This window comes from Miscanthus floridulus, chromosome 17, assembly GCF_019320115.1.
Source record: "Miscanthus floridulus cultivar M001 chromosome 17, ASM1932011v1, whole genome shotgun sequence".
In the NCBI taxonomy this organism is placed as follows: domain Eukaryota; kingdom Viridiplantae; phylum Streptophyta; class Magnoliopsida; order Poales; family Poaceae; genus Miscanthus; species Miscanthus floridulus.
In genome coordinates, this window is record NC_089596.1 from 27,079,953 (window position 1) to 27,104,631 (window position 24,679).

The window sequence follows — 24,679 nt, forward strand, 5'->3', positions numbered from 1 at the left end:
GCCAAAAGGTAACCTTAGTGGATTACTCGTGTCATTGAGTTACCTCACTTGTGGGTAGGTTATTGCGGTGTCCAATTGTGTGGACGGGGTTCGTGCAACACGTCTTAGCCATCGAACCACCAAGTGTTGATCGACATAACAGGGACGTAGCGTGTTGGCAAGCACGTGAACCTCAAGAGAAAATTGGTTGTCTCTTATCCTTTGGTATTCTCCCGGTGGTTGAGTTATTCATCTTGTGATCGGTTTACTCATCGGCCACGTTCTCCGTCATCTCGTGCAGCGCGCACCAGAAGCCATACCAGGATGTGGACATGACGTCGCAGAGGTCGCGCGCCAGCTTCAGCCGCCGCTCGGCGTCGTCAGGGCTCATCTTCGCCGCCGCTGTCGCCCTCTCCACCCACCCGTGTTCCTCGCGGCGGCCCAGCCAGCGCGACTGCTGCACGGCGCTCGGGTGGTGCGACAAGTTGGTCAGCCTAGCCGAGCGCACCGGCACCCAAGAGTACTTCTCGTCCTCTGCGGCGCTGCTGCTGCTGCCGCCGGCGGCGGCTGGATCTCCTCCCTCCATGTAGTCGAAGTCGTCTCCAACAGATCGCGCGGAAAAAAGAAGAGCTTCTCGATCAATCGATTGATCGGATCTCGGGTCAATTGCACTCGATCCGCCTTTGCATACACGTACGCCGCCACCCGAACGTATCAGTGTCGGATCTCCTGCCTAGTAATTCTGGTCCGGACCGGGCCCAAGGGGCTCGGGGCGAACGAGCCTCCGTGACCCGTGACCGTGAGTCAGATCAGACCAACGCGATGCCACAATAAATCCGAGTTTTGAATCATGGTACATGGATTATTTCAAACAAGCTGAGCTAGTATCGGCACTTGATCTTACAGGGCAACCAACAACAAACATGCAACAACGAAGCCAACAAAAACCCACCCCACCGGCAGAAGACCCTCTACATAATCTGGACCCCAAAAGAGAAACATTTGTGTGCTTGTATTTTCGACACTGATGAATAATTTCTTTCCTCAAATCTGTAACCTACAGATACTACCTACAACAACACCCTCCCCCTTTACCGTTGCCGATCTCATTTGGGGGAAGAAAACAGGGTCGTGAGGAAGCTGAGGACCTTCAGCAGTGGTTGGGGTGGCTGCCTTGGCTTGCTATCCCGCCCTTCTCTAGGCTGCAACTGGTTCATTTACAGAATGAGAAACACCGGAATTAACCTGTTGGAGACAGAGCGTCGCTTGCAATTGTTCAGATTACGGGGCCAAGAAATGTGATAGCAACAAGAAATGAGGGCATCGATCAATGTATAATACCTTGGCTGCTTTGAAGAGCTCATCCAGGACCTCAGACAATGTGGGGTGTGCGTGAACAGCATACTTGATGTCCTGCACGGCACAAACAATTATGTACCGGTTCAAGATGAACTGCTAGCTATGTAGGAGTATATGACAGAATCCAAGCGACACTCACTTGCACACGAGTTCCTAGGGCGATGGCATTGGACGCCTCGTGGATGAGATCAGCAGCATGCAAACCCAAAATGTGAACCCCAAGAATTTCACCCGTGTCAGGTCGGTAAATCAACTGCAGTGAGGAGCACATATTGTCAAATTCTGTTAGTGCAAAATTGCAAAAGCACATGTGTAAATTCTGGAGAAAACATGAACTTGAAGTAGCAAACAGAATGACCTTAGCAATCCCATCTCCTTCATTTTCTGCCAAGGCTTTAGTGTTAGCCTTAAAGCTAGTCTTCACAACATTTACCTCAAATCCTTCTTTGTCTGCCTTCTCTCTGGCTTGTGGCTGAGAAAGTTTCAAAAACAGTACGTTAAGCAAAAAATAAGGCGTTGCCTATTTTATATCCTTTCATAAGTACAATATTAATTGCAGTCAAATGAGCAAAATACGGCCATTAAGAAAATGGTGTCCAAATATGCAGTCAATAAATTCATGAACATTGATTAGAAGGGAGTGCATGAAAAGGACAGGTGACAGGTCTAACAACTTCAACAAGAAGATAACTTACCTCTGTCAGTCCAACCATACTAATCTCTGGATGAGTGAAACATGCGGCTGGGATGCTTAAATGATTTAGGATGTGATCCTTTCCAGAGATTTGTTCAACAACTACATTTGAGTAGGAATTCAACATCAGACAAGTACACCAATAAGCTTGCTCCAAGAAACCACAAGAAAACAGAATTCTCAAGTACCTGAAATTCCTTGTGCACTGGCAGCATGGGCAAGCATGAGTTTGCCATTGGCATCTCCAATGCAATATAAATTGGGTACCTATATCATATTATATGTGAATTATGCAGAAATCTTGAGGAGACACTTGTTCTAAAGAAAGAAGTCGCGCAATAAAAGTTGCAACATACCACATTGCCATCTGCATCCATGACTCGCATCCGTTCATCAACAGGCACAAAACCACGTTGTGTAACGACATTGATCTGAAGAAAAGGAAAATAAGCTTCAGCATTCTTATATTTTAAAATGTAGCATAAGATCTGGTAGCTACTAGGTTCAATTTCTAGATACTCACGTTTTCCAAGCCAAGCCCTTTGGTGAATGGCGCCCTTCCTGTGGCGATAAGAGCTGCGTCAACCTACAAATTTCCAACCTCCCCAGTGAGCCATTATGGTTAACTTATAAAGAATCTAATGGTAAATTGGAAAGCTAGCAGAAATGCTTTATATGCACTCCAATGAGATTTACAGTGCACTTGGTCTTGCTCACCATATTGTTGCTTCTGATGGCTATTTGCATTTGCAAGTGGACTTACGACTGAATATCTTAAATTTATATGGATTGACATTACTACATTCATGACAAACAATTTCATAATATATAAATGTGTTCTATATAGAATAATATATGTTCTATAGATGTTAGTCAAAGTGTCACCTTGAAGATTGTGTCAATGTCCTAAGAGACATACATTTCTGTTTGAATGAAGTAGAATCAAGACATATTATTGATATAAAACATTTCTACTACCTGATTTTGATTACAATGCTTGTAACAAGTAACTGTTACAGCATTCTGTGCTCAACCAACTATACATATGGCAGGTATAGGACCAATATGAAGCATTCACTAAGTAAAGTCATGCAGCTCTAGACAACGAGATAATAAAAGATTATGCGTGTTGCACTCGCACCGTTATACCATAACAAAGAGATGACTGGCAAAAGTAATCCACAAGAACAAAAGCAAGTTGCCAAAGATTGAAAGATATCAGAAATGTCACCTCAAGGGTTTCTTTGTGCTCCTTTGTCTTTGCATCAATAAGCTCGATGAGCACAGGTTTTCCGTCTTTTGCTGGAGTAATCTAGTGAAAAGTCCATAGACCATTCAACATACACATTATTCAACCATGTCAAAAAAAAAAGTCTGGAATACTTTGAGAAAGCTAGACCAAAGGTGAACCTTGCTTGCAAAAACACCAGTGTGATAGTCAATTTTCCGAGGATTGATAAGAACTCTCTGGGCTAATTTTGCAATTTCAGGATCAAATCCAGGCATCAGCTGGTCAAGAGCTTCAATGAAAGTAACCTGCCCAATTTTGAATTGAGTAAATTCAAGTGACAATTAACTCACAACAACCATGTTCAACAGGCAACTGCAGATGATGTGTAAGGAGCATTCTAGAACTAGAATCCATCCAGCTTATCTGAATTATTTAGCATTTACTTAAGTTTAAAATGCTAACTCCGCCTATGGTGGGGCGCCTTTGGTGTCCCAGCATAGCAGGTCCCAAGCCCTGGTAAAGGAGGAGGGTTGTGTTAGGCGTGGCAAGCCAATGTAAAAACTTAGCCACTTAAATGGAGATGAAACCCGAAAGAAAATCGTTGGGGCGTAACCCTCTTAGCGACGCGCCATATCGGAACCCGGGTATGATGTTAAATGGGCAAGGGCCGGGTCGTCACCCCCGTGACGCGCCGTGTCGTGATCTGGGCATGGTGTCAAGTAACCAAGGATCGGGTCGTCGCTTCCTTAGTGGCGCGCTACATCGGCGCCCGGGTGTAGTGAAAAATGAGCAAGGGTCTTCGCATCAGAGTCGACGGGTACGAAGGGTAAGGAAGCTAGTCGAACCAACTAGGATCCGTTTAGGTAGTTGGAATGTAGGGTCACTTACAGGTAAGTTAAGAGAATTAGTTGATACCGCGACTAGGAGGCGTGTAAATATATTATGCGTTCAAGAGACTAAATGGAAGGGTCAGAAGGCGAAGGAGGTGGACAATACAGGTTTCAAGCTTTGGTATACAGGGACAGTCGCGAATAGAAATGGAGTAGGAGTTTTGATTGATAAGAGCCTCAAGAATGGTGTGGTGGGAGTGAGAAGGCAAGGAGATAAGATTATCTTAGTCAAGCTTGTCGTTGGTGATATGGTCTTGAACGTAATTAGTGCGTATGCCCCCCAAGTAGGCCTCGACGAGAGTGCTAAGAGACAGTTCTGGGAAGATTTAGATGGCCTGGTTAGAGCTATACCTAGTAGTGAGAAGCTTTTTATAGGAGATCTTAATGGGCATGTAGGTACTACAAGCGCAGGTTTCGAGACAGTTCATGGAGGTTTTGGGTATGGTAGTAGGAATCAGGAGGGGGAGGAAGCTCTAGACTTCGCGGTAGCTTTTGACCTGATGATAGCCAACACTTCCTTTAGAAAGAGAGAATCTCATCTAGTGACCTTCAGTAGCGGACAACACTGTAGTCAGATTGACTTTGTCCTCGCAAGAAGAAATGACAAACGAGCATGCTTGGATTGCAAGGTGATACCAAGGGAGTGTGTTGTTTCTCAACATAAGCTTTTGATGGCAGATTTTCGTTTTCAGATGCGTGCCCGTAGGGATAAACAAGCTAAGATTGAAAGAACAAAGTGGTGGAAACTGAAAGGGGAGACGTCAGAGGTATTTAGGGAAAGGGTTGTCAAAGGGGGCTCTTGGAAGGAAGAAGACGACATAAACAATATGTGGGACAAGATGGCAACCAACATTCGGAAGGTAGCCTCAGAGGTGTGTGGAGTAACCAAAGGAAGGGGACGTGAGGCTAAAGATACTTGGTGGTGGAACGAGGAAGTCCAAAGGGCTATTAAGGAGAAGAAAGAATGCTATAGACGCTTGTACCATGACAGGAGTGTGGACAACATAGAGAAGTATAAGGTGGCAAAGAAGACTGCAAAGCGAGCTGTAAGTGTGGCAAAGGGTAGAGCGTACGAGGATCTTTACCAACATTTGAGTACGAAGGAAGGAGAGAAGGACATTTATAGGATGGCTAGGGTTCGTGAGAGAAAGACACGGGACTTCAACCAAGTTAAGTGCATTAAGGATGAAAGGGAGCATCTCTTGGTAAAGGAGGATGAGATCCGACATCGATGGCAAGAGTATTTTGACAAATTGTTCAATGGTGAGAATATGGACACAACCTTTCAGTTGGATGACTCTTTTGATGACACCAATAGGCGCTTTGTGCGGAGAATCCAAGAATCTGAGGTCAGAGAGGCGTTGAAAAGGATGAAAGGAGGTAAGGCGATGGAACCGGATGGTATCCCAATCGAGGTGTGGAGATGCCTCGGGGACATAGCTGTAGTATGGTTAACCAAGCTGTTCAACCATATTTTTCGATCGAACAAGATGCCTGATGAGTGGAGGAGAAGTATATTGGTACCGATCTACAAGAATAAAGGGGATATTCAAAGTTGTACAAATTACCGAGGAATTAAGTTGATGAGCCATACTATGAAGCTATGGGAGAGAGTTATCGAGCATCGCTTGAGAGCAATAACGCGGGTCTCTATGAACCAATTTGGTTTCATGCCCGGAAGGTCAACCATGGAAGCCATTTTCTTAATAAGACAAGTTATGGAGCGGTATAGGGAGAAGAAGAAGGACCTACACATGGTTTTTATTGACTTGGAGAAGGCTTATGATAAAATACCAAGGAATGTTATGTGGTGGGCATTGGACAAACATAAAGTCCCAACGAAGTACGTCGGGCTCATTAAGGACATGTACAGCAATGTTGTCACTAGAGTTCGAACAAGTGATGGAGACACGGATGACTTCCCGATTAGGATAGGACTACATCAAGGGTCAGCTTTGAGCCCTTATTTGTTTGCTTTAGTGATGGATGAGGTCACAAGGGACATACAAGGGGACATCCCTTGGTGTATGCTTTTCGTGGACGATGTAGTGCTAGTTGATGAAAGCCGGACAGGAGTGAATCAGAAACTGGAGTTATGGCGGGAGACTTTGGAGTGCAAAGGTTTTAGACTTAGTAGAACTAAAACTGAGTATATGAGATGTGACTTCGGCACTACTACTCGGGAGGAGGAAGATGTTAGTTTGGAAGGTCAAGTAGTGCCTAGGAAGGATACCTTTCGATATTTAGGATCAATGCTACAGAGGGACGGGGATATTGATGAAGATGTTAGCCATAGAATCAAAGCAGGGTGGATGAAGTGGCGGCAAGCGTCTGGTGTCCTATGTGACAAAAGGGTACCACAGAAGCTAAAAGGCAAGTTTTATAGGACGGCGATTAGACCTGCTATGTTGTATGGTGCAGAATGTTGGCCTACGAAAAGACGACATATTCAACAGCTAAGTGTCGCGGAAATGCGTATGTTGCGTTGGATTTGCGGTCATACAAGAAGGGATCGAGTTCGGAACGATGATATACGTGAGAGATTAGGGGTAGCGCCAATTGAAGAAAAGCTTGTCCAACACCGGTTGAGATGGTTTGGACATGTGCAACGGAGACCTCCAGATGCACCGGTGCGTAGTGGAATCCCAAGTCAGGATAGTAACGTGAAGAGAGGCAGAGGAAGACCGAAGTTGACTTGGGTAGAGGCAATAAAAGGAGACTTGAAAGGATGGAATATACCCAAAGACTTAGCCTTAGATAGGAGTGCTTAGAAGACAGCTATTCACGTGCCTGAACCTTGATTGCTTCTGTTGGGTTTCAACTCTAGCCTACCCCAACTTGTCTGGGACTTAAAGGCTTTGTTGTTGTTGTTGTTGTTGTTAAGTTTAAAATGCTGGAATCATATTTTGCACGATAGCCAAACAATCAGTGGAGCTAAGATTAAAAATCAGAGAAAATAACAGCAGATATTTAAAGAACACCAGAACACTGTGCAAGTTTCATAGTTTCTCTGGTGCTGTGGACAATGGTTCTTGGAGAAAGCAACCTAGCAAATAATTTCAAAGCAAGAGCTTCTAATGTACCTCACTTCCAAGAGCTGTGTATACATCACTGAATTCAAGTCCAATGTAACCACTTCCAACAATAGCTATCCAGTCTGGAACTGACTCAAGTTTCAGTGCATGATCACTGGTAAATACAGTTTTCCCTGCAAATAAACATCCGGCAGAATTTTGTGAGAACAGACAAAACAAGGAAAGTACACTAAAAATGACAACTAATACACCACATGTTACAATAAAGAACGCACCCAATGTTTATATCTCTAATGCGCTAAATTTCTAGGCTTGTTTGTGATGTGAAAAAAATTGTGCCAGCGACAACAGAATGGCCACAAGGATCACATATCCATTTTTGCTCTCAAAATATGAGTGCAACACTGAAAAATCTCTAGAAGCAGGCATATAACCGTATGGATATTCAAGACATAACAAATGGCACCTTATGCTTTGCTTTTTGTCCCTTGTGATTCCAGATCCAACCTAAATCAATGTGGTGGGATTGGATTCTTGGTGCTACAACATTATAACATTTGGGTCTTTCTAACAATGATGAAAAGCAAAAGAGCCAGAGTTGAATTAAACAAACAGACAAGCAAAACAGCATTGCATGTAACACTGAATTAGGAATGACTGCATCAATATGAACCACCAGAAAGTTTTGAAAAGCAGAGCAGTGCCGAAAGTCACAAGGTGCATTAAAAATGGCTATCACACTACAATTCACGGCCATATCTATATCCTCATTATGGGTATTGAAGTTTAACAGAACTGAAATGAATAAATTTTTTATAATAAATCTCCAGCATGCACCATAAGTCCATAACTTTCCTAAATTATTGAGGGTGTGTTTGGTTGAGCTGTGGCTGTGGGAAAAAGCTGCTGTGGGCTGTGAGCTGTGGGAAAGCTGCTGTAGGCTGTGAGCTGTGGGAAAGCTGAAAGCTGTTTGGTTAAACAAGTATAAAATATACCTTCTGTCTTTATCTCTCTTGAAACAACTATGAAAAAGCTTTTTATGCCACCAATTTCGAAAAGCAGAAAGCCAAAAGCCAAAAGCAGGGTCAGACCAGCTTTCAAAAATATACTACGGAAAAGCAGCTGCTTCTGAAAAAACAGCCTGAAAAAGCAGCCCCTTTGGTTGGGCTTTCGGCTTTTTGGGCCAAAAGCCAAAGCCAAAAGCCCAACCAAACGCACCCTGAGTTTTCAAAATTCAAAGAGAACTCAAACAGAGAAGTATTTACCATCAATCTCAATCCCTTTGGGAACAAAAGGAACTGAACCAGTGGCAATTATGATGTTCCTGGCAGTGATTTCTTTATCTTGGGAACCGGCTTTTCCATATCGTACCTTTTGCTTACCCTGATCAGGACATCAGTGAAAACATGTTAGAACATGCACTTTGTATAACTACAGAGAGCTCATTTTTCACATTCATGGATAAGATCTTGTTACACATTATCTCACTGGACATAATTAATGTCATAATCTTCACCAGAAATATTCAGTTTGTTTCATTTCTGGTTAGATCATGCAATTAACTTTTAACTGATCCATACCCAACTAGTCTTCAATCTGCTCATAGATTATAGATATGTGATTTTGCTTAAGTTTATGCATATTAAGAAAAAAACAACATAATTGATTTTTTTAAAAAAAAAAGGTAGGGACAAACATAGTTATTAACAATTAAAAACAGTATATACGGCACACAAACTAAATATTTAGCATTAATAATTCCTCCAAGTGTTGTCGAAGCTCAATAGTACACAGCAAAGTTTTAGATACAAGCAACTCTGAATTATCAACCTCCAGCGAAAGAACCAGGATAAGATTCTCATGTACATAACTGTTTGTTCCACATCAATCAAGGACTATAGATAACTTACCACAATAGTGCCAACACCTGTCAATATATCCACTCCCAGAGCTTTCATTGAGTTAGTCAAGTTGCTACGGATTTTCAAGGCAAGATTGTTTGCATGATCAGCAACACCTTGCCTGTCATATCCAGGAGAGGAAACCTGTTACAAGGTAATATGCCTAACAATTCAGCAGCAATCAGGATAATAGATATAACATGTTCGAGTAAGAACTGCTAATGACCATAGGAAATGGCTGAGACCTTCACATGCCTCCTAAGAACAAGCAGAGTCCTTGTTTAAATTGTTGATTTTTTTGGAGTGAGGGGTGGGGGATGGGGGGAGACTTTAATAAAGAGTAACATGGGCATATAGTAACTAAAAGCCTTCCATCTATACGATTAATAAATGTGACTAATTCAAATTTAATTGTTAATTTTACACTTGTGGAGGTAAATATAACCAGGTTGTTCTTCCCTTGTCTATTACAGCTTTACTTCATCTATTGGGTTCCGACAAACACCAAGAAAGATTTGACTCTAAATGAAAAAATTGGAATGAACAAATTAAGTAGAATTCTACTAATTGCAATTAAAATGGATACAGTTAGGTGCTAGAATGGACAAAAGTACTCAGACAAGCTCCTAGCTGTAGCTTTTTGTCAATTTTGCACTATATATATGAGCCTATTTGAAACAGCAAATCAAGAACTGCTCTCGCTCAATTCATCTGACCACATTACCTGTAGACCCATAGACTTCATATGATGTTCATCATGAAGCTCCCGCATTCGACCACTGACAACAAGGAGTGCTTTTGATGGGACACAACCTCTGTTTACACAAGTCCCACCCACAACATCCCCCTCAATTATGGCTGTTTTCAAACCCTGAACAAATTAGAGCAAAGTAAAACAAGATCAATATAGAAGCAGTACCAACTCTTAGAAATTTATTGGTATGGTTAATGTTTGGCATCATTCTTATTTGCTAGACTATCATAAGACATGTGGTTAAAATGGGAAAATACTGTTGTCTCTTGAAATTAACACGGACTACTTAGAAGATCAACTAACAACAGTCCAACAACAATGGTATGCAAAGCACCAAAACCTCCAAATTGAACAAGCACCCAAATTAGCAAACAAATTTGGAGACTAGGCATAGGTTGCAAATGGCTTACTCTGTGCGCTAGCACCATAACTAACAAGTAATTAACTGCTAGCAAGAAATTTTCCCGCCCAAATTACAGGTACACGCCTGGGACTTACACCAACCTCGGCCTAGTGGCACCTCATCGCTCTAAAATCCTTATCAAATACACAAAGATCAACGATCATCCAATTCAAGCAAAATTTCCATTTCTAATGCCAAATTACCAATCAGGCATCACGTTTTATCGTCTCTGGTCAGTACTAACACATCTCATGGCAGACCAATTTCGCAGCTCCACTATACCAGGATTACTCGTTAGCTTACGCTTACTAGCCATTCCACATCCTAACAGAGCACGACTCACTAAAACACCGTGCTGATGCTACACCGAGCACTTAATAAAAAAAATGCGGACCTCTTCAACGGCGTGGAGCGCGGCGCCGTGACCCCCGACGCCCGCGCCGATGATGACGAGATCGTAGTCGAAGCCGCCGCCGCTCCCCGCCACCGCGCCATTGGTCGCCGCCGCCCTCGCCACCGCCAGCCTCGCTGGCGACTGCGAGATCCGCAGCGAGGGGCACGCGAGGGCCTCGCCCCGGAGTCCGCAGACCCGGACCCCACCTGGCCGCCGCGCAGCCTCGGATCTGGCACCGCCGCGGGACGCGGTCGCCGAGGCGGAGACGGAGACGGCCGCGGTGGACTGCATAGTGACGAAATGCGACAGTAGGCTGGGGCTAGTGTGCGATGAGTTGGGAGAGCGGGGCGTATAAGTCGAAGAGGAGGAGGCGGGCGCGGGCGGAGGAGGCGAGGAGGGGTTTTATGCGACGGGGCGGAGGTTTCGAAGTTGGCAGAGGGCGGAGGAGGCCGAGGGAAGGAGGAGCATTTTCCCTCTTCCACCGAGCTATTACGAAAGATGCTCCGTTCCGATCTCTATTTCTTCTCTCTACGACTAAAACATTCATAAATATTCCGTTTACAGGTACGACACCAAAGTCACTAAAACGTGGATGTTGGTTTTCTACGACAATCCATCGTTCCGTCGGTCCGCCTTCCTCTGCGATTCCCTGCCGCTCGGCCCGCGACCGCGACTCCCCCATGTGATCCCTGCCGCTCGCTCCGCCATCAATGCAATCTCCGTCGTTCTGCCTTCCCCTTGCACTCCTCACGCGGTGGCTCAAATCGCGCATGCTCAAATCACGCATGCGATCCATGGACGGAGAGGGAAGAGAGGCAGCCGCACCGTGAAGGCGTTCACCTCCATCCATGGCGGCAGGACCTCCTCATTGTGGCGGTAGCGCAGGAACGGCGGTAGGCCCACCGTGCTGTAGCCGTCGGCGTCGATGTGGTTGAGCGAGAAGGAGGACGGCGCCGCATCCACGTCCTCCTCGCCGCGCTTGCCCCATCCATGTCCTCCCGCCAGCAGTAAAGAGGATGGCGCCGCCTGGATCCGCCGGAACCCGGAAGTGACCAATGCAGCCCGGTTCTTCCCTCTCCCCGCTGCTTCCCCTCCCAGGCGGCACCTGGATCTGCTCGCGATGAGCGCCATCCTCCGTCATCGCGCTCGGCAACATCATCATCATCATCATCTCTGCTGGCAGAGTCCGGAAGGGCCCGGCGCAGCATCTCTGCTCGCGATGAGGAAAATGTTCCCATCGTAGATGATGATGATGGTACCTCCACTGACCACTGTCCGCCCCCGATGCACCTCCTCTGCGCTCCGGCGATCTCGATCTACCTCGATACCTCGATTGGCAAGGTCAGCACCTCGTGATTCCTGATTTCTCTTCCATGATATCATCCCTGACCCCCTTCACAGAGAGATGAAATACCGAAGGATGCCAAGGCAATGACGTCCGATCTGGTGTGTGTGTGTGTGTGTGTTTCGCCCTTGCCACTTTTGCTTGCTCACCTGCTTGTCATGTTCTGTCGCGAAGGGTATCAGGGATTCAGGGCTTGTGAACTTCATACTCAGATTGTATTTGTGAAGTATGACATAAAGGTTGACAGGGATGATGCCCACCATGTATTCACTGAAATGTCCTCGAGGTAATATATGGTACAAGTTTTAATTTTGTCGTTGATTTTGTTTTGTGAATTTGATATGAATTTCATTGTTTCTTTTCATTTGGGCCCAAATTAGAGTGGCAACTTTGAAAATGCTCTAAACGTTCTCTTCATGAGTAATTAATCTTGTACTATTGTCATTTAATTGAAAATGCAGTTCTGTTGTTTACAAAGCTCTAGTGAATAAGCTCTGTTCTACTGTTCTTGATGAACATTCATGCTGCAACACTCCTGCACGAGTGTTTCAACAAATCCATGCGATTTCGGTAAGCGATTTTTTTAAAAAATGTTGTTTCTTGAATAATGAAAGATTTTGTAGTTGTTATCTTTAACCCTTGAGTTAATCTAAACCTATTCTTGCATTATAACTTACAAGTTCAATATATTGCTCAAGCTGTAGTTTTTAAAAGGAAATCATTCGCTAATTGGGATCTACAGTTATTATGTAGGGTCCTAATCAGTAATGCGCTTTTCTTTGTTGCGCTGCATGCTTAAACAGTCTTTATCTGTTTCCTCGTGCTGATAGAGCTCTAGGCAGACAGTTACGCTTGTTGGATGTCAGGCTTACTAAAATTGAGGCTCATGTCGTCTGGTTCAGCAGATCCAGTGATCCACGTCTTCAAAACACTGGAGGTTTGTTTCCTGATCCATGAAACATTGCCATGTCTCATATAGTATGCTTATCAAAATATAATAAATGAAAAACGATTAAAAAATGGATCTGAATTGCTATGCCTTGCGGCAGAACAAAGTCGCCTTCATTCCTAGCATTACTGCAAAAGTGCAGCAAATTCCATTATGCCACACAGCTTGTTCTATTCTCATTCTTTGTTTAAATTTGGTCCAACATGTTGCAACATTTCAAAGTGGAAAGTGACAACATGATAGAATTAATAGTTGGATTGCTGAGGACTACATCCTCCTTCCACTCTAGGACTTAAAAAACAATGAATCTAATGCAGTTATAAACAGCTCAATGGACTCTACAACATAATGAATAAAAACAAGCTTATATTAGTGAGCTCAGGAATAGGACAAATACATGTTAGTTGCATCTAACAAACAACCACATAATTGTTTCTTTATTGATGAAATTTATAGATTTTTTTACTGCAGATTGATCACTTTGTCAAGAACATCTTCTCTTAGTGGTGATCAGGCGAACCACATCCACTACTTTTGCTTCGGTTATCAAGGCACTGTTTCAGGTATATATTTCATAGCTCATCTCATATCTGAATCTCAAAGGATATGATGTTTTTCATTGGTGAAACACTGTCTTTTCAATCCGAGACTTCTTTGAACCTATATAAGCATTCAGTGGACTATGATTAAGTAGTGGCTGGTTTATTAATTGCTTAGCTTCATGAGCAATTTAGATGTTTGAGAATGCAGATGGTACTTGTTCTCAAGCAAAACTGAAAACAGATGCTACTGCTATCTCTATTTTTTCTATAGTACAATTGAAAATAGATGCTACCGCTACACTTTCTTTGATCCCTAGCCAATATAGTTTTGAGTTACTAGGGTCAGAGCAACAGGTTACCATGTGCCTTTGTGCCGTGAGAGTTAGTTGCTTGTTTTTTTAAACTGGATCAGTTCTCTCACAAAAATAATGCTTAGGAGTCTAATATTGACACCCTGCACGGAGGTGGTGGTGCTGCCGTGGCGCCCTTCGCCGGTACACGCATGCGGATGGAGCCGCGCGCGGCAACGTCGAGCGGCACCGCGATGGTGCCCTTTGCGCCTCGTGCGGAGCATCAGAGGCGCCGGTGAGCCCACGGCTCGGCCATGCTTCCCACGGCCGTTAAAACAAGAGGAAAGGGAAAGGGAAAGGGAAGGGGAAGGGGAAGGGGAAGGGAAAGAAGAAAGCGATAAATGATATATTCACGAAGAATATCGTATGTAAAAAGGTTCTAACTCTATAAAAGAGGTAATGCATCACACGTCGATACATATTTTTTTAGGATATATCAAATTATACTTTAACTTTAAAAATTAACAAACAATTGATATGCAAGATACTTCTAACTATAGCTTCAGCCATCTCCATGCTTCAGCTGTAAGAAGTCAGATGTCGTATCTTGTACTAGAAAATCTTCTGGATCATCATTGATTGGTGACCAACTGCAGCTTGGTATTCGTGCAAAGCACATTCTCTTAGTCGAACTATTGAGAGATTAGATTCTTAATTGTAGAATAGATTCTAAAACATGTATTGTGAAAACAGAAACTTGTTATGATTATCTTTCCGTAGCACTTGATTCCTAAAGAAGTGCAAGCTTATCTTTCGCATATCGTAGGCATGAAGTGATGCGACAATTGAAGTTGATGTTTTAGTTTTACATTCAAATTTAGAGTTATATTTTCACTATCTATCTTTCGTGAAGACTTATGTAATATTGATTGGAACATTATGATTGATGTATCTATTTTAGATAACAGTATAACACACGCTCATACATATGTTATTGTGGTATTATGTGTTCCCGTTGCAACGCACGGGCATTTACCTAGTATATCACTAAAAAGTTTATATGGACCCTAGTGCCATGACGCTAAACTCTTTTGTCCAATACGTCATTCCATCTCCATTCTGTTTGGTTTTGACCGTTTGGCAGCTCTTACATGTGAAATCGGGCAAGAAAAATGTCCATGTTGCCCTTTCAGTCACTGGCATATGTGGAGGTTGTGTTGTCCGATATTGACATGCATCTCCCTCAGTCTCTCACTCTCTCTTCTCGCTCGACTCCCTCAGTTCCCTAACCCTAGCGGCGGAGAAACCCTAATGGCGATAGATCTGGCGACGGAGGCTGTAGCGGCGGCTGGGAGAGAAGACGATGAATCCCCCGTGCTTGTGGTGGCGCATGGGGTAGTGGAGCGTGGATTCAACCATGGATCTAGAGGATAGGCGTGGCATGGCGGGGAACAAGGGCGTGGGCGAGCGACCAGATTGGCTTCCGGACGGGTGAGTTCACTGTTTCCCCTCTTAGTTTTGTGGTGCCCCGTATTTGTAGTGTTGATTGATATTTAGTGCCCTGCGTTTGTGCCCCATGTTTGTAGTGTTGATTGTGTGCTCCTTGTTCATCTGTAGGATGGACGCAGAAAGTAGCTACAACTTAGAAATCCGGGTTGTTGCTCCCAATTCTCGTGCCCTGTGGTTTTCGTTGAACAAAGTCGTGGATGCTGACCGCACTAACTTCACATACCTAGTTGTTGAAGTTGTCGACAAGTATCCTCATGACTACGGTGACATAGTGAGATTGTTTTATTTCTGCATGGATAGTAAAGTGAACATCCAAGTCTGCACTAACCAAGATTTGGTTGAAATGTTTGCAAAACATAAGGCTTCCAAATGCTGCTTGTTGACTGTTGCATAACATAGCCCAAGTAGTGAGCCCCCCTGTGATTCATGATTGGGATTCTAGTAGCACTGTGAACTCTGTTGAACCCCCATTCACCCCTTCAATTGCTTGTCTAAGCTTAGCAGAACCAAGCCATGCCACACACACTCAATCTGCTAAACCTGAATACTTGGCTAGCCCAAACCCAATGAATGAGTATGTGGGTGTTGACGAGGAAGGGTTGTATATTGACCTTGATCCCCAATATCTCCCACCTCCTCCCAATCCTTAGAGCCAAGGTGGGAGTAAAGAATGGGAAGGTGAGAGTTCTAGTGCTGATGAATCCTCTGAGACAAACTCTGATGATGAATCCTCTGATGATGAAGTAGAAGACATAGATGATATGGTTAAAGATAGGGAGCCTAAACATATGCCTGATGTTGATTAGGACAAGAAGGACCCTCCTATATCAGTAGGAACAGTGTATTTAGACATGAATGCTTTTAAGATTGCTTTAGCTACTCATGCTATTAAACATGAGTTCAACTATGACATTGAGAAGAGTGATACAGGGAGGTATAGGGTGAACTGCTCATAGCAAAGTGAGGGCTGCAGGTGGAGACTTCATGCCTCAACCCTAAGGGATGGGCACACTATTAAGGTAATGTGTTAGTACATTGTTTTCATTGATTGCTCCCTGTTTTTTACATTGTGTGGCTTGTAATAAGTGCATTACTTGACTGCTTTGTAGGTGAAAAGGAACCCCTACCCTCATGAGTGTCAGAGCACTAGGAGGCAAGGAATCTGTGTAGGGGTAACACAATTCTGGGTGTGCAGTCAGGTGATTGATTAGCTGAAGGAAGATGGAACTCTAGGTGCAATAGAACTGCAAAGGAGGTTGAAGGATGCACACAAAATTGTGGTGCCCTACAAGAGAGTGTATAAAGGTAAAAATCTTGCCATTGATAAGATTTATGGGCCTTGGGGCAAAAGTTTTGATAACCTATATAAGCTTAAGGCCCAGTTAGAAGAATCAAGTCCTGTATCATTTCTTGTCATTGATAATCACACCATGAAACCTTTGTGATGAAAAACAATAAGGTAGTTGTTGTTATGTGATGAATGTTTGTTTACTGTTGTAGTACTCTAATTGTTGTTATATTATTCTCATATGTTGTTGCATTCTGGACAAATGAACAATCTTCATATTCATCATTTAGCATTGATTCATTCATTCATCCATACATCCATTCATCCATGACTACTCACACACACATAGGCACCTACTTCTTCAAAATAGCATACAAAGCAAGAAATATGCAAACATAGACTATCTTCTTAATCCACCTAAGTTGTTGTAGACCCCTAGTGTCAATCCTATTCTCCACTTGTGCAACTCCAGTAGCCTGAGAACCTTCCTGGATGATGGCTAGAGGAGCTGCAGTAGGGAAACCACCAGGTGGTGCCACTGCCTGTAGAGGAACTGCCTATAGTGGAGCAGGGGCTGTAGGTGTCTACACTTCAGTGTCCTCCATTTCATCCTCCCACTGATAATACCGACAGCCTTCAATCTAAAACCCAAAGCATCAACACATTGTCACCAAACAACAAAAAAGAAATATGCAAAGGAAAAAATGAGCAGAGAAAGAAACGCAAACTATAAAATAGGTGCAACACCTCTGGTGTTACGAGCTTGCTAAGCACTGAGATTATGGCCTGAGAAATAGATCTATAAGTATAGTGAGTTAGTTTAATAAAATGTGATAATGAAAATTCTAACAAGAAAATAAGAAAAGTAGTTTTAATTGTTTGGCACGAAAAACAATTTCTATAAACAAGAATAAAACATAACTTGTATTTAGTACTTAAATAAAAATTGAAGTACAAGTTTTGTAGATGAAAATGCAACATTAACTTTTGGGAAACAAAGTTTGTTAATTAATGTTCTTGGAAGCTCAAAAATCAAATTGGAAATTAAAATTAGCCCTTTTTGTTGAATTGGCAAAAACTTAAAGTGGTGTTAAAAGTATCATTTTGGACGAATTATATTGAACAAAAAGTTAAGTAGTTCCTAGATGTTTTGTTTCTATGAGTTAGTATGATGTATGGACTAGTGTGTGAAATGTGTAGTGGTTGGAATTAATTAGGTTTAGGCATATTAAAAATTACGGCAAATGCGCTAAAGGTTGTTAGTTCTAGCTAAGTTCTTATTCTCTCTAAGTCGAAAATGATGATAGTAGATAATGTTGTTTTGACAATCAAATTCTAACAAAAATTGTTAGGCACCAACTTCATGTTCTTGTACTGTTGGTTGCCTCTAGGCGAGTACTTGAGCATGGCTTAGGTGATAGTGGTATTGGGTGTTACGATACTCTCATAGAAATTGCCCTAACTTCGCTAGAACGCATTGAGGCAGGCTATTGGCGCTCCGCTCCTGAGCCAGCGCCAAGCGTGACGACCTCACGTTGGCATCTCTATATCTTCCTCGTGGGTCACCCTTCGACCGTGCTCATTCCCTAGTTACGCAGTCCTTAGGGGCTACAAGAGTCTCGAACTCTTGCCTTAATCTCAACCGAGCTCTAACAGGTAGGTTTCCAAGCTTTAAAATGCATGCACGTCACCTGTTGTCACCCCTCGGTCTGGGTTCGCGGTCACCGCGCACATGGGCGCTGTTGGCGCTGGGCTCAGACTGTGCCCGAGCTGCTACCGCTGGCCAGTTCATGCGCCTGGTGGCGCTGCGTAGCGTCTACGGCCTAGCGTTGGTTGGCCCTGGCTGGTCGAGGTCGGGCTTCCATGGCCATGTGCACATCACACTTGGGTGACTGGACGCGGTGCCACGCACTGAGCAAGCTGTGGCTATGGTGGTCGTGGCTCGGCCAACATGGTGCTCGCCTCACCCTTTGATCCACCTACCGCGTCGTACCAAGCTTGATCCATGGATTGCCGCGTCTAGGCTGCCGACCCTGATTATCGTGGTGATGAGACATCTCCCTGCCCCACCCCGCTAGCTGATGCCGGTGAGCCGCTCGTGTGTTGCCGCTTCATTCAAGCGCGTCGCGACAGGCCACCTAATCACGTCGCCCATGTGCATGTGCTCTTACTACAGCTATCGATCGAAGCCACCGTCTTAACCCACTCGAGCTCACTTGCGTACCTCTCCACGACACGACCTTAGCTAGAGCACCATGCTGTCGCCCAGTGGTTCACCTAGCTTAGGTCCCCATAGTCCGATTCCTCGCACTAGTAAGAGGCATAGGAGGTCAATTAGGCGCCCCATCTTCCCCATGCCCGGCCAGGCATTACCAACTTCCAATTTAGCGTTTTGCCCGCCGCCGACCATGAGCACTACCGCAGCCTGTGGATTGGGGGTAAGTCCTTATCCGTGGGGAAAGTGCCCAATTGGTGGTGTTTCTAGACTCGTGTTGATACCCTCTAGCTGGAGCTCATGACAGGTTGGTTTGGTTTCTCGTCGTTGGCGTGATGGCGCGTCCGTGCCGCGCTCAGAGTTCTGCCACACGGTGTGGGCTCATGTGGCCAGCCTGCCCTAGCGCTCCCCTACTTCAACCGTCGTTGGAGCGTGCACCTAGGTGAACTACTGATGCTCCACCGCCACCTCTACCCTTCCAAGAGCGCATAGGTTCATCAGAACAAGCATGCCACCACCGCGGTTAGCCGCTCGCCGCTGCCGCTCCTGGCAGTACGCTGCTAAGTCCCTAACCGCCACTCATGCTTGCGAATTTGGCCGTAGATGGTGGTCGACGCGTTATTCCTGTCGTAGCGGGTCTAGCTTGCCTGGTGTTGTCGTCGTTGCCGCCGGTGTGCCGCGCTACCACGCGTGGGTACACCGAGGACTGCCCTGATGCGAAGGCAACACATTCTAGGGTCTTTCATGCAAAGCCTGAGTCTATAGTAATAGTGCTTCGTTGCTCCATTTGATTAACCGAAAGCCTGAGCCCTCTTTTGCAAAAGAGCTGCGCGCAAGTGGGTTCCCCCCCTTGGGCCATTGCTGGGCCAGCTACTACGCGTGCTCGCATTGCCGCACTGGGCCACCGGGCTGGAAAGGTTGCCACCGGTCGTTTTCTTTTTCTAAAGCGTTTTCCAAATTAGTTTCTAACATAAATTTGTAAATTCAAAATAAATTTGTGTGGATGTCCAAAAATTGTGAAACTAATTTTGTTAGACTCCTAAAACCATGATCTATCTGCTAGTATATTTTGTTCACATAGTTTTATAATATTCTTAGAAGCTATATAATTAATTTGAGATACTTAATATTGTCAAAATATGAACTTGTAGGAATTATTGTGGTAAATTGGTGATAGTGTTGGGTCTGATATTTTTACAGTAGATTCCTAACAATATTAGGTGCTCACTATAATTTTTGAAGCTCTATAGGAATTAGTTTGTTATGGTAACTAAATGAGCCATAGTACGAAAATATATATTTAATCAATAAAATGTCAAAAATAATCAGGGCTTTGTAGAACAAAAACATTTCTCGGGAACGAGTCTTACTTGATGGCGTGGATACATAGACTAGCACGTTAGAGTTATGTCGTTAGCTTGTGAGGCGTAATTGAATTTCTAAGAGTTTCGGTTGTCATTGATTATTTACATCTATGCGTTGCATCCACGTAGCGGAAAAGATGACCGAAGTAGCGGAAAAGATGGTGCCTTGATGATCGTGTCACCATGATGGAAAGCTAACTTGGTTATATTTTTCCTAGGCAAGCCCTGATGCATAACCCCTATTATTCTGCACTTTATTTTATGCTTGTGCATTATGTTTTATGGAGTTTAATGAAAACCACTTGCATATATATATCCTTATCCTATGAGTCTTACTAGTATGATAGGATCGTGTAGATTACTATGCTACAGGACTCCGGTAGAAGTCGAGTGATTGTCTATCACTCGTGAGGGATAGGAAAGATATTATTATTGCTACTATATTATTATCACCTGGAATATATATATATATATATGAATGATAATTGGAGACCGAGCGGAATGATACATTAGATCTGGACTTGGTTTGGCATGCGAGCGAGGCTCGGATTACACTTGTTTCGCCTGTGTCGGTTAAGGACCGGCCGTTGCATTGGGTTCTAGGCAGGTCACAGACTTATTATCCTGAGCACATACTTATTTATGAGAACAGGGAAGGCTTGCTACTCTCTTGTCATGGGTTCTGGCTTTTTTCCAGACTGACTGATTGGAGACGGGGATGGTGGAGGTCTAAGCACCACACTGAGTCCGAAACTCAGGTATGGGGGTTTGGAGTCCAAGTTTGGATGGGGACCTGGACCCCTTAACAGGAGAGTTGTGGGTTAGTCCTGCTTGTGCCTAGGGTACAAGCAGGGCATGTGTTTCGGGATACCCAGCTGGGCACATTGATTCGTGAATCACCGAGCAATCCGGTACGGCTTGTCTATAGTCTAGCACTATAGTAAGAACTAAAAGATGAAAGATAGTAAAATAATTCTATTGCTTACCACATGCTTGAAAGTAGCACAGGTGCTTACATAGAATGGTTAGTTAATGAACTAACACTGACTGCTAATAAAAATCGAATATAAGGACACACATTTAGTAATGCTTCCAAAGCTACAATAACCCACAAGCCAGATAGCCTTGCATAACCTTGGAGGCATTAGATTAGATGGTTCTACCACATGTGGTATCATAGCATAAATGAGAAAATAAAGCTTCAAAATCCTTTTCTAAACTAAAAATTTGACAACCTATTTTCACAAAAGTGAGGATGTTTAATTGTGAAGTTATATAAGTAGCCCTATTATTATGGTTATGTATCCAGGATAGATGGCACTCTACTGACTTAGGTAGGCTTAATCAAGTTTTCTATAGGTACACTAACCCCGAGCATAGTCCAACAGTCTCGACTAGCTACAGGGAGAGAACGATGTGCTAAAAATCTGAGAACGGTTGCCCTATATGTTGGCAACAGTAGAAGGACGTATAGGACGTGCATTTATGCATATCCTGTTTGTGCATTGTAGTGCTTGTATTGCTTGTAGATACGCCATCCATAGGTGCCACGCGTGTCGTATTGTGCATGACTGACCCATCCTTGTTCTGGAGTTATTTCTGCACTGTGGCTTTGCGCTCTGCGTTCGCCTGTGGTTCATGCCTGTCGTGACCCATGTCTCCCCGTACTCTTTTCTATGCTCTTATCGGACCCTTGCCCTGTAGTCATACTAGTCAGTAATGGCCTCGGACATCGCTCGCCTCGAACGCGTGAAAAATTCGGTCGATTCATTCGTAGTAATCCTACGCAGGAACCTTGGTAGACCGCGCCAGGACCACTGATCACTTTGCCATTATAAGTAGAGCCTGGCCTAGCCATTGGTACCACCATTCGGTGCACTTTAGCTCGCTTAGCTTTTTCTTTTGAGCAAGCTTTTTGCTCAGTCCTTCCTTGCAACCATCACCAGAGATGGCCGGAGCCTAGGTTAGCAGTTACTGCCTGAACACTGAGGGTTTTCCCAAAATTCTATATGCCACCCTGCAAAAGCTCAGAGTCAAAGATCATCTCGAGTATGAGGGCCGTGGGTATGAAAAGCAAGGCACTAAGCGGTGTGAAGTTACCGTCTATATTGGAAAGAGTGAGGAGTTCCCCGACATCATTGAAGCCTAGAATGTGAACGCAACCAGGTTTCGCTTCGTTGACACCTACCAGGTTATGGCCCGTAAAGCCTTGCAGTATCTTTACCAGATCTATGAAGAGCCCATTGCCTATACCCCCATGAGGTTCTTTCCACTTTTGGAAAAGAATCAATAGGCATGGAGGGCTCACATGGAGGCTTTGCAAGGGTGGGATGGGCAAGAAGACAGTCCAATCGTGGTGCACTTGACCACGTACCTGCTTGCTCTAGATGAGCAGTATGACCGGCAAGCCTTGGAGCTAAGGAAGTGCCTCTAGTGAGCCGAGGAAGCCGAGATCTTCCCTAGGATGCTCCAAGTGCAGCTTGCCAAAGCGCATGCCAGTGCGACAACCGTAGAGAGTCAGAAGACTGTCATGTCAGAAGCTCTGAAGGAGGCTGAAGATCGACATGCCCATCAGTTGAGAGAGGCCTACCTTGTCACTAGGGCTAAGCGTAGGATGCTGGCTGCGGAATGGCAGGATCCCTTGATCATGGAGGGAATCCCTATCCACCTGCCAGAAAGAAGGAGACCGGTGTTGTAGTACCACCAGCACCTCCACCTTCGGAAGTGTCAGAAGTAGAGCCTTTGCTTTCCCTCACTCAGCCACTGCCAAGAGAGGAGGTGGATCCATAGCCAGGGCGGTAGAAGAATTCGCCGAGCTCGGGAATGAAGATGCATGGTCTAGAGTAGATTAGTTGCCTTGGGATCATGTACTCGTAGTTAGTAGTGTCTTTCGTCGCTGTCCTCTAGTATTGTAATCTTTTCGTTGTATTTTGTCCGTAGTTGTTGAGGTAGTCCGATCGTAGGGAAGGTGCATGATATGTCAAGAATGGGAGAGTAAGTGCCTGTGTGTTGTACCAGCAGACCAGCCGTGATTAGAAAACATAGGACACTGTATCGATTAATTATGGATATCCTAGTAGAACACTTGAATCTCTTTAAATCGAATCCGTCGTTGGATTTGAATTCCTTGCCCCTTATTGTGAAAGGAACCCTTGTTGTTTGAATCATCCCTTGCAATACTCCTCTTATTCTGTGGTCTATGACCCCACCACCTTTATTACGTGTAAGTTGGTAGTAGTTGTCTAGTTAATAGCTTATGTTGCCACGATGAAACTGAGGGCCCCTGTGGAACAGCTGCCACATGGTGACGCTGCTCAGCACGCGCTGGTATCGAGGTTGTTGACCAAGCACCTTTACCAAGTTATACCACTGTACCACTTTTGATACAAATATTCTTCTTAGAAATATTCAGGTGTTCGAACGGGAAATCTACAATAGGTTGATGAAATAGTGTTCTCTCAAAGTAAACAAGAGGAGGTGGTTTCATAGAGAGCATGTATGTCGCAATCTCACTTCATACAAAGTGAAAGGATTAAGATGCCCAAGAGGGGGGTGAATTGGGCTAATTCTAAATTTTCTTGCAATAATCAAATCCTACGGATAGCCCAATTAACCCCTTGTGCCTAGAAAAGTGTTTCTATCAAACTAACGCACAAAGGACTTGCAACCTATGTTCCAAACTTACTCTAGCATGACAATTCTATGAATATAAAGACAAGTATTGAATTGCTCAAAGTAAATACTCAAAGTAAGGAGAGAGAGAAACGCAGAGATGTTTTACCGAGGTATCGGAGAGTCGCCACTCCCCACTTGTCCTCGTTGGAGCACCCACGCAAGGGTGTAGCTCCCCCTTGATCCACGCAAGGATCAAGTGCTCTCTATGGGTTGATTCTTTGACACTCCATCGCGGCGAATCACTCAAAGCCGCTCACAACTTGAGTTGGGTCACCCACAAGCTCCGCCGGGTGATCACCAAGCTTCCAATCACCACCAAGCCATCTAGATGATGGCGATCACCAAGAGTAACAAGCACGAACTCTCACTTGACCACGCGAAGCCTAATGAGAAGATGGATGCACACTTGGCTACTCTTGATTCACTAATGAGGCTACTCTCTTGGATTCTCAAATCTCAATCACCTCACTAGGACCTTGCTCTTCTTAGCACTCACAAACGTGTTTCTCAGCTGTTGGAATGAGCAAAAGTAACTCCACACACGAGTGGAGCTTCTATTTATAAGGTAGCCTAAAAAACGAACCGTTATAAGCTTCTGCGGGGTGACCGGATGCTCCGGTCATGTTGACCGAACGCTCCGGTCAGTTCAACCTGTGAACCAGTAAAAATGAGTTGACCGGATGCTGGTAGGGTCCAGTCAGCACTGACCGGACATGTCCGGTCGCATAAAACCCTTACTGGAACCTTACTGGACTCAACCGGATGCTGAACCCTCAGGGTTTGGTCAGTACTGACCGGACACGTCCGGTCGCAGATTCCCTTCTCTAGAACCTTACTAGAGTTGACCGAACGCTGCCTTTCA

At 44.3% G+C, this 24,679-nt stretch overlaps 1 protein-coding gene across 4 annotated transcripts; it reads right to left on the reverse strand.

Annotated features, from left to right (window-relative positions):
- Positions 1-818: 818 nt before the first annotated feature.
- LOC136516838 (dihydrolipoyl dehydrogenase 1, chloroplastic-like) lies at positions 819-11,132 on the reverse strand. 4 transcript variants are annotated; one of them, XM_066510329.1, is made up of 16 exons: positions 10,641-11,132; positions 9,814-9,960; positions 9,099-9,233; positions 8,454-8,571; positions 7,237-7,361; positions 3,726-3,776; positions 3,443-3,568; positions 3,264-3,344; positions 2,556-2,618; positions 2,389-2,463; positions 2,221-2,299; positions 2,034-2,134; positions 1,697-1,810; positions 1,478-1,591; positions 1,321-1,392; positions 819-1,187 (listed from the first exon to the last, which is right to left on the reverse strand). In XM_066510329.1, the coding sequence occupies exons 1-16, from the start codon at positions 10,929-10,931 to the stop codon at positions 1,086-1,088; spliced, it is 1,794 nt and encodes a 597-aa protein (XP_066366426.1). In that variant the 5' UTR covers positions 10,932-11,132; the 3' UTR covers positions 819-1,085. The 4 variants fall into 4 exon arrangements, with proteins under 4 accessions (XP_066366426.1, XP_066366428.1, XP_066366427.1 ...); XM_066510331.1 differs by having other exon boundaries at positions 819-1,224; XM_066510330.1 differs by lacking the exon at positions 3,726-3,776.
- Between the last annotated feature and the right edge of the window lie 13,547 nt (positions 11,133-24,679).

Coding starts and splice junctions, on each gene's coding strand:
- LOC136516838 (XM_066510329.1), bottom strand. CDS start 10,931: ATGCAGTCCACCGCGGCCGTCTCCGTCTCCGCCTCGGCGACCGCGTCC. Junction 2,464..2,555: donor AAGGGCTTGGCTTGGAAAAC/GTGAGTATCTAG, acceptor CCTTTTCTTCAG/ATCAATGTCGTTACACAACG. Junction 1,393..1,477: donor CCCTAGGAACTCGTGTGCAA/GTGAGTGTCGCT, acceptor TGTGCCGTGCAG/GACATCAAGTATGCTGTTCA.